At 43.1% G+C, this 9,723-nt stretch overlaps 1 protein-coding gene across 1 annotated transcript; it reads left to right on the top strand.

Annotated features, from left to right (window-relative positions):
* The first annotated feature begins 3,165 nt into the window (after window positions 1-3,165).
* LOC120686348 (putative receptor-like protein kinase At4g00960) lies at window positions 3,166-8,808 on the top strand. The gene is made up of 9 exons (XM_039968546.1): window positions 3,166-3,395; window positions 3,511-3,961; window positions 4,647-4,699; window positions 4,972-5,039; window positions 5,319-5,407; window positions 7,225-7,498; window positions 7,625-7,832; window positions 7,960-8,113; window positions 8,316-8,808. Exons 2-9 carry the CDS (start codon window positions 3,533-3,535, stop codon window positions 8,553-8,555), a joined length of 1,515 nt encoding a protein of 504 aa, XP_039824480.1. The 5' UTR covers window positions 3,166-3,395; window positions 3,511-3,532; the 3' UTR covers window positions 8,556-8,808.
* Window positions 8,809-9,723: the final 915 nt, after the last annotated feature.

Genomic DNA, 9,723 nt, shown 5'->3' with positions numbered 1-9,723 from the left:
AATAAAGACCGGAAGATCGTAGAAGACAGGTTTGAACATAAATTGAGTACATGGAAAGGCAAGTTGCTCTCCTATGGAGGCAGGCTAACTCTCATAAACTCAGTTTTAAGCAATCTATCTGTCTATATGTTTTTTTCCTTTGAAGTCCCTAAAGAAGCTCTCAAAAAACTTAATTTTTATAGATCTAGATTCTTCTAGCAAGGGGATGATCACAAAAGAAAATATAGATTATCTAAATGGGATATATTATGAAGACCAAAAGAACAAGGTGGACGGGGAATTATGGATTTAAAAGTCCAAAACAAATGCCTTTTAAGTAAATGGTTGTTCAAACTTACTAATGAAGATGGCATTTGGCAACAGATACTCAGGAATAAATACCTTAAATCCAAAACCCTAACTCAGGTTGAGAAAAAACCTGGTGATTCTCAGTTTTGGTCAGGGCTTATGTCAGTAAAACAAGAGTTTCTTAAATGGATGACGTTTAAGGTACAGAATGAGAAACAAACCAGATTTTGGGAAGACAAGTGGATGGAGAACTCGGCCCTTAAAGATCAATAATATCCCAATTTGTTCAATCTGGTTCATCGTAAACATGTTACCGTTCATAAAGTACTTAATGGAGACCCTTTGAATGTCTCGTTTAGGAGACACCTTACGGAAAATAACCTGAGGGACTGGATGGATTTGGGTCATCGCGTTGCTAACATACAACTGGAAGATAATAAGGATATCGGAGTTTGGCAACTTCACAAAAGTGGCCAATTTTCAGCTCGCTCTATGTACTCAGCTCTATTAGATGTTCGAGTTCTACCCATAAACAAGCCCGTATGGAAATTGAAAATTCCTTTGAAAGTAAAATTTTTTATTTGGCTACTCCACCATGGGATTATCTTGACAAAGGATAATTTATCCAAGCGTAATTGGAAGGAGAGCAAACAATATTGTTTTTGCATGAATGACGACAATTGTGCATCTCTTCTTCGGGTGTCATATGGCTAGGTTACTTTGGAGGATAATTTTTATCACCTTCGGTCTTACAAAACCTAATAATATTGTGCATTTATTCGGGTCGTGGCTGCATGGTTTTATGTGGGAAAAGAAAAAAGTTATATTCACGGGTTTATGTGCGCTTCTCAATCTGGTTATCCAGAAATAATGTAATTTTTCATAATACTCGAAAACAAACTGCTCTCCAGATCCTTTTCAGGGCCACTTATCTTACCAGGACTTGGGCGATTTTGCAAAAGGAGGAGGACAGAGACTTGATTGCAGATGCATGTCGCGCCTTGGAGGTGACGGCGACGGATATCTTTGCGCGGAACGTGTGGCAGTTTAGTAATAGGCTTTGTGGCTTGTAATTTGCTTCATGTTTAGCTCTCAAGGTTTGTAATAAGGGCCGGATATAACTCTCTGATATAGAGGCCATGATATTGTTCAATATTCTTTTATCTAAAAAAATAGGTGAACAGAAGCACGAGTTCATTTATGGGGATGTCATGCTAAAAAATTCCAACATATTTGTTTCAACTCTCCAGGTGCATTATAGAAATATTTTTATTCTTAAAATTAGGGTTGAGACTTTCGAATCAGACTGCATTTCAATATGGAACTTTAATTCATATTTTGTAATTGTCATAAATTTATAAACTTATAATTCTCAATTAGAAAGGGATAACTCATTAGATGCCACCACAAACTTTCCAAGGATAGACTAGGGACCTCTCTAGAGATATTTGCCTTCTAAGTATACCTGGGCATTTCTCGGGTCGGGTCGGGTTCGGGTCGGGCCGAAAAAAACCCGGTAGAAAAACTCATGGCCCGAGCCCGCCCGTGGCCCGGCGAAAACCCTAAAATGTTGGCCCGAGCCCGCCCGCAGCCCGACCCGACGGCCCGCGGGCCGACCCGCTGACCCGACGGTCACCCACATGATCCCAGAAACCAGCAGCAACAACGTACAGGCATGACTAATTTAAATATTACATGATCCGAACATCACAATTCTGATAAAACAACTGTACAACACATGCACCACAGACAATAGTTCACACAGATCACAGATGTGATAAAATAAAATGGCAAATGGCATAAATAAATAAGATAACAGATCACATATGTGTCTTTTTGACCGGGCCGTCGGGCCGGCCCGCGGGTTTAGTTTTCAGCCCGCACCCGACCCGAATTTTTCACCGGGCTGAAATCATGGCCCGGACCCGCCCGCCGTGTTCCTCGGGCCGGGTCGGGTCGGGTTTTTTTCGGGCGGGTCGGTCCGGGTTCTTCGGGTCGGGCGGCCCATGCCCAGGTCTACTTCTAAGCTACTAGTGCAAGGGGCAGGGCTTATCTAGGAATTGGAGGCCGTGGTGTAAAAAGTTTAACAGCCCCTAAAACAATGCACCCAGTGGAACCGCTAATGGAGAAAAAGGGGTCGTCTATTCATTCCGCAAGCGACTGAGAGCTGAGCCATCGCTGAAGCCTCACAACGCTCACTGCACCGTGGTCATCTTCCCTGCCTCGGGCGGCTGGCTGATCCACCGCCCGATGCCATCCCCACGCGAACGAAAGTCGCTCCCCCGCCCTATCCCTGATCCACCGGTTACAAGTTGCCACTCCTAGTGGCGGCGTCCCGCCGCCAACGATCATCGACCCACAACCTGGCATCATCGCGGGTCTTCCTGCCACCCCTTCTCCCCCTCTTCTAAGGCCGTCGGTGACCACCGGCGTCTCGGCAACCCCTTCCCCAAGTCTGGTCGCCGCTGCTCCACGAAGAAGATGAATAGGGTTGTCTGCGACGTCGCGAGTTCCAGTCGCGCTCGCGATTATTAGACTTAGTGGAAAGCAAAGCATCATGATATACGGGATATGCTAGGAGTTCACATCTCACGTACAGATCCTTCTCCTTCTAGATTTTTCTTTTACTATTTATTGCGTCTTGTAATCTCTTGCTAATCACGTTTGGAAAAATAGTACCAAAAATAGATTTGGAGGCCCTTAAATTTTGGGGCCCTGAACAGGTGCTGCAGTACCTTGCATGGGTCTCCACCACGTGATGGAATGACTCATTCTTGTCTGTTGTCACTTCATCGATTTCTACTTTTATACACTTGGCAAAATCGTGTATTCATGTTGGCACTTAGCACAAAAAGTCATCCCCAACAATCAATAGCCGCTCCATACTTTCCACACGGTTTCATGCACGCTACAGTGTCAGTGGGTGAGGGTCCATGAGATGCTTGCGGACAAGTAAAACCCTCTTCCATTCTCAGCTCACCTGCGCCGCCACGCCCAGAGAAAAACAAAGTCCATGCTTCAGCAACTCATCCTCGGAGCAGAGTTGCTGCCGAGTCAATAAAGGGCCCGGCAATTCCTCAGTCCTGCAGTGTAGGAGGAAGCTCGAGGTGCGAAGATCTATTTGCTCTGATTGTTGCTAGGAGAAGATCCAGAAAATTCAGTTACAAAAAAAGATCCAGAAAGTTCCAAGAACTTACCTGATCTGCTCGATCTTGTGTGCAGGTGCGTGGGGCAGGAAGGATCGATGACCGATCCGGTGGCCACCGTGGAGAGGATCGTCAAGATCGGGCTCATGATCAAGGACGCCATGGACAGGGCTCGCCACATCGAGGAGGATTGCCGCGAGATCACGAGGCGCGTGCTTAGGTTCAGCGCCATCCTGTCTCAGCTGCAGCAGACGGGGACGGTGGCCGACAGCCCGGCGATGGCCGGCGCGCTGGAGGACCTGGAGGAGACCCTGCAGCGTGCCCTCGAGCTGGTCACCGCCTGCCAGGAGAGGTCCACCATCCGGCGCCTCGTCGCGGTCGGGGACTTGTCCAAGCAGCTGCGCCGGGTCAAAGATGACATCTTGAACAAAGTGATGCTGGCGTCCTTCGCCATCAACGCCCACACCACCATCGTGCTGCTGACTATTCAGGCTGGCGGTCATGCTCCGCCCCGGGAGCAGCAAGCGGTATACCAACTTACCAAGTTACCTACAGGCTCGGTCCCAAAACAATTGCACATTTAGAGTTTAAAATTTATCACACAAAAAATAGTTATTTTGACTCAACTACCATAAAAGACAAAAGTTTCTGGAGTCTTCTTATAAAAAAGATAAGACAGTGTCCGGATTATTCTTACAAAAGACAAGAGGTATTTTTGTAATTTCACAACATACATTGGTTTGCGTGTTCAGTCTTAGAATTGCATTTATTTTAGGATGCAGGGAGTAGAATCTAGCAAAAACTCTTATTTTTTATGTTTGTAGTTTACCCAATTAATTACAGGTGACAACACATATCTCCTAGTAAACCTGATCATCTGTCGGGTTCGGGTCGGGTCACTTCGGGTTTCGTGTTAAAAAATGTTGGCCCATGCCCGGCCCATGACATGGTCGGGTCGGGTCGGGTCGGATTTGGGCTGGGTCAGATTGGCCTGCAATTTTGTGTGTAATTTTCGGATTGAATCAGGTTTTTTTGAGTTTCGAATCAAATATTTCTGCCGTACCCGACCCTTCACTTGGTCGGGTCGGGTCGGTTTTTTTTTCGGGCAGGTTGGGTAGGATTTGTCGGGTCGGGTGGCCCGTGATCAGGTCTATCTCCTAGTAAAAGCTTCTCAATGCCACCACAATAATTGAATTATTTTTCATCTTTCAGGATCCAGGTCTGACGGATATATCACCGAACATTCAATCAACTGAAGATGCTAGGTACATATGGCTGTTTGTATTATAAGTGTCTTTTGACGGCTTGTTAGTGCTGAGAGACCGGAAGTACACCTATGTATTCTAAGATGTACACTTCTTGCCCTGGAGTCTTCCAAATGCACCTATGTATTTTCCCATTTCCATCCTTTATTCACTACTGGATGAAGTTGATGAACAAACCTTATAATAACTTGCAAGCTTTGTGGCATCAATCATTTTTTAGTTTTCACCGATCTAAAATAAAGTTTCTTATCAATATATGGTAATAATGGCAGGTCTGATTTGAACGGTGAGGAGAACATTGTACTAACAGGAAACGATGCCCCCTTTACTCCTTTAGTAGGTAAGATGGTATTCTGCTAACTTGGTCCTTTAGTGGGTTAATTCAGCATAAATCACCCTAAAAACTACATTTAATAATTACCTTAGATAAAGTCATTACCTATGCACAAGTTCATAGGTAAAGTTTATCTATACTAGTTACCAATGATTGTCACTTTATTATTTTTCTTTTTCAAAACTATCCATGTGTACGGTTCTGCTCTATTCAAAATAATTTTATGACCACATCAGCTTCATGGTCGCATAAGCTAAACTAAAGGTTTGTTTCCATGCATGTCAGCCCTAAAAAACTTCTGTTTATCTGAGTTAAAGGATGCTATAAATGGCGGGAACATCATCGGAGAAGGTGGCTCGTGCAAGGTCTACAAGGTACTCATCAACATGCTTGATATTTAAAATTTGTTAGCAATAATGTCCCCACGAGAAACTTTGTATTACATACACATGACATAGCCACATGCATTGCGATGAACTATTCCAACCTTTAAACTAGACATTATGCAAATATTAAATATAGACGTTGTAAGTCTTAGGGTAAATCACTTCAAGCATTGCATTGATTTTTTTTAATGTTAGGTTCAGTTGTTTGGAGCAGTAATTGAATTATGTTGACTATGTTGAATCATTGTTCAGCATAATAAGTAGACTAGTTTGAATGTTCAATTATATTTGTTCCAAGTGTTAATTGCAAATGTACTACAATTAAAATAAATTACAATGCTTCGTAAGCCAGACTATATATGCATTCATTCCATCAAAGAAGAAATAGTAGTCCTAATGGATTTCAAATTGTTAGTCTCTTTGGTATGTATGATAAGTTTTCTTGTGTACTGAACAAAAGATGGGTCACTTTGGCATATTTGGGAACCCTAAAATCTAATGCTGAATAACGGGTGCAAAGGCTTTAGTAATTTTTGACCTGATAAGAAGGAACTGGCACAGAATTTGTTGGCTATATCAATGAACTTATCACTCATTTGCAAGTGAAACATAAAAAAGAGAGCCATAAAGGGGTTAACGGGTTGCAATAAGTTTGTGCATCTTTATATTTTACCTTTATTAATGCAATGAGACACTTTTCAGTAAAACAGCAACATCAATGATCCCATCATTCTGTTACTTTTATCCGCTGCCAGACTGAATGATGATGATGCTTCACAAATCACAACACAGCTTGACTTTTTTTTTTCTTCAGAAAATGGATGCTCATAGACATTTACCAATGTTTCACTGGTAAAATCCACTATAGTCGAAATACATGAATTTTTTGCTTTATTATGCATATTGCATTTTCAATTCAAAAGAGTTACATTAGAAACAATTAAAATCTAGCGACCAATGTAGGTTTAAAATCTTAACCAAATTTACTTGTTTGTGACTGACCCTTCTATACTTTGACTCCTATGGGATTGTGATAGAACATTCTCTGTTCTTGGCATCCGAAGGTAACTTGCCTTTTCAAATGTTCAAAAACAGATTGTTCACTTATTCTGAATTAAGTTTCCTAATGAGTTGCCAATATCTTCCCTGTATGGTGATGACAATGCGACGAGCACAGAAAATTTGAGTTGATTGATCTATTGAGCTGCACTTATAAAGTTTTTTTTTGAAAAGCAATGCACTTATAAAGTTCAATATACTTTACAAATATATAATACGACCCCCTCCTTTTCGTTTCTATAAGGTGGGCATGCAATAACCCATGATTCAAACCTTTTAATCTGACCAACAATTAGTCTAAGAATTTATAGATTATTCCATAGAGAATTACTATAATCAGATTCATATATTTGAAGTATTTCATATGAAGTCAATTTTATGCACTCGAACAAATACAATGTCTGTGATATTAACAGTCAAAGGCTCAAAGCTAATCATGGAGACTGCATCGAGCCGAAAAACTCCTTACATTTTTAAAAAGATGGAATAGTAGATATTAGTTAGCAAATTCATATTTTTTAGACCGTGGTAATGTCCCATGCTTTCAGTGACACCTTAGCATAAGTCCACAAACTAAAATATATGGAAATTAAAATTTTAATTGATGAGAAGTTATTCTTTAATTTTACTTGTTGTAACACACTAACACTACATATCAGGTTCAACAAGTCTATCAAGCAATGCACTTTTTGTTTGCAACCCACCCTAACAAGTCAATCATGTAACCTCGTGTTTGTAATTTTCAGGGTGTGTTAATTGATGGGAATGTGGTTGCAATCAAGATATTTAAAAGACCACACAAATTATCAGGCTGGTGTTGTACATATGATCAAAAACTTCTCCTGGCTTCAAAGCTTCAACACCAAAACATAGTGAAAGTTGTAGGATACGGCCATGAACTTGGATCATCTTCTGTGATAATGCGGCTGTTGAAACACAAAATTCGTCCAGCTAAAGAAAGAGTCTTATTTTGGGTCGAAGAATATGTGCCGAATGGAACCTTGTACACAAAAATCCATGGCAAGTTTCCACTACTCAAATATACATCATAGTTTTTACCTCTTGGCCAAATATTCTCTTAATTAAATTTATTGAATATTATAACCTAGTAGTTTCTTCTGGGTGCTTTTGTTACAATTTTTGCAGAGTCCCTGCTTGATTGGCCTTCCGTCTCCCGGATACTTGAGCAGGTAGCCCAGGGCATACATTACCTACATGAACAGCACATTGTCCATAGAGATCTGAAACCAAGCAACATCCTCTTGGATTGTGATATGAATCCTAAGAATATTGATTTTGAGTTCTCTATGGTGTTGAATGATGAGATCACTGAGAGTCTCATAGCAGGCACAGTGTGAGATGTTATTCCACACAAATATTTCCCTAAGTACATTTCATGAATGTTGATTTTTCTTTTTTCCTTTTGTTTAATTTTCCATAATTTTTCTTTGCTGAGGTTCCATTTTTCTTTGACCATTCAGTGCATATATGGCTCCAGAATACGCTATGCGTGGTATTGTATCAATGAAGAACGATATATTTGCTTTTGGTGCCATCCTCCTGGAGACCATTAGCCGCAGCATGTGCAGATCTAAACCTCGAGGCGACTGCGGCTTGCTCCATGTATATAAATGGGTAAGTGTCTGCTATGCAGTCGCATATATGCATCTATACATTTATACTGCAAAAGCCACTGTATATATGTGTTATCACTTGTTATTTCTTTTTTTTTTGAAGTAAACACTTGTTATTTCTTAATCATTACGGTAATACATCTATATGCTGCTAGTAGTCCTCTATATATAGATAATGCATATAAACTCTTTTGTGGTTTCAGGCTTGGGAGGCTTGGGAAGCAGGACTAACAGAGGAGTTGTTTGATCCGTCATTGATTGACGGGTCTCCGGGAATGGAGATTAGAAGGTGGGTGCAGGTAGGACTGCTGTGCATTCAGCATAACAGGAAAGACCGGCCCTCCATTGCGGATGTTCTTGAGATGCTAAATGGCAAGCAAGAGTTGCCGACCCCAAAGAAACCAGCGTATATGAAATCAGACGAACGAAGGGAAATCAGATGAAGTGGAATCTGCCTAGTCAAGCGGGTCGTCATTGAGCCTCGTGTGTCCTCGCTAGGGAAAAATTTCTCAGCGAAATTTTTTCGAGAAAACCGATAATCGCGTTTATCGGTGGTGACCAGTTTGATAAAAATTCTCGGTAATTTTGAATCCGTACTCACCCCTTACAGCTACATATCTTCTCATTCCTAAGCATTGTGATGCCTTGTTTTTCATATTAGATTGTTTGGAGATAATCTAGATTATTTTGGGTATAGTTTGAGAGATTTTTTTTCTAAATTTTTTTCGAAAAATCTGATAAACACATTTATCGGCGATCGTTTTTTTCGTATTGGTAAAGTTAACCCTGGTCCTCGCTAGCTTGTACTACGCCATTGCTTTAGGCATTACATGTGCCTCACAACTTGAAGATGTATCAATATCATCACCTATTTCCTTGTTCTGTGGAAGCCATGTACCAAGAGATGCACGGCAACAAGACACGGACGTTCCACCATCGTTCTCGCCGTGCAACCAAACGAGGGCGCGCGGCCCCTGGTGGCTGCGCACGCGCGGCGAGGACGGCGAGAGGATGAGCACACCGGGACGGACGGAGTGTTGTTCAGAGTTCAGATAGATGGCTACTGACGGCCGGGACTGCAGGCGGCGCATGCCCGGCGGGCGTGACATGGGTTGTAGTGAAGAAGAGGAGCTGGCGTCTTGAGAGAGCACGGTGCGTGAGCCATGCCGGCTGTCGCCGCGTCGCGCGGCGCCCAGCACCCGGTCGCGGTCGCCCCCTCTCCCACTAGGAGGGTGGCAGCGGCTAGATGCAAGAGGGCAAGGCTCCCAGACGCTCACGAGGAAATGGACGGAAGCGAGGGAAGCCCTGAGCGCGGCGGCGGCGCTCCGACGAGCCGCGGAGGAGGACGCCCCAAAGGGAAAGGGTGGACGGTGCTTGCGATACGGACCGCGGTTGGACGGTCCACCCCCTCGGTGCCTACCGTCCGTCTGATGCGACGTGCGCGGCTGAGATTAGACGCGTTGCAGGTGATTCCTCGTTGGGGGCAAGCCGCAGCTGGACGCCCTGGCCGGTGGCCGTGGTGGTTCGGTGGCTTGCCCGCATCGGCGGCCGGTGGGGTGGTGCGAGCGCGGCCATACATGTTCGTAGAAACGCCGCACCGGCATCCGGCGA

The sequence above is a fragment of the Panicum virgatum genome, chromosome 8N, assembly GCF_016808335.1.
Source record: "Panicum virgatum strain AP13 chromosome 8N, P.virgatum_v5, whole genome shotgun sequence".
Classification (NCBI taxonomy): domain Eukaryota; kingdom Viridiplantae; phylum Streptophyta; class Magnoliopsida; order Poales; family Poaceae; genus Panicum; species Panicum virgatum.
The sequence above is the reverse complement of the archived record's forward strand: the minus strand, read 5'-3'. Positions and strand labels throughout refer to the sequence as shown.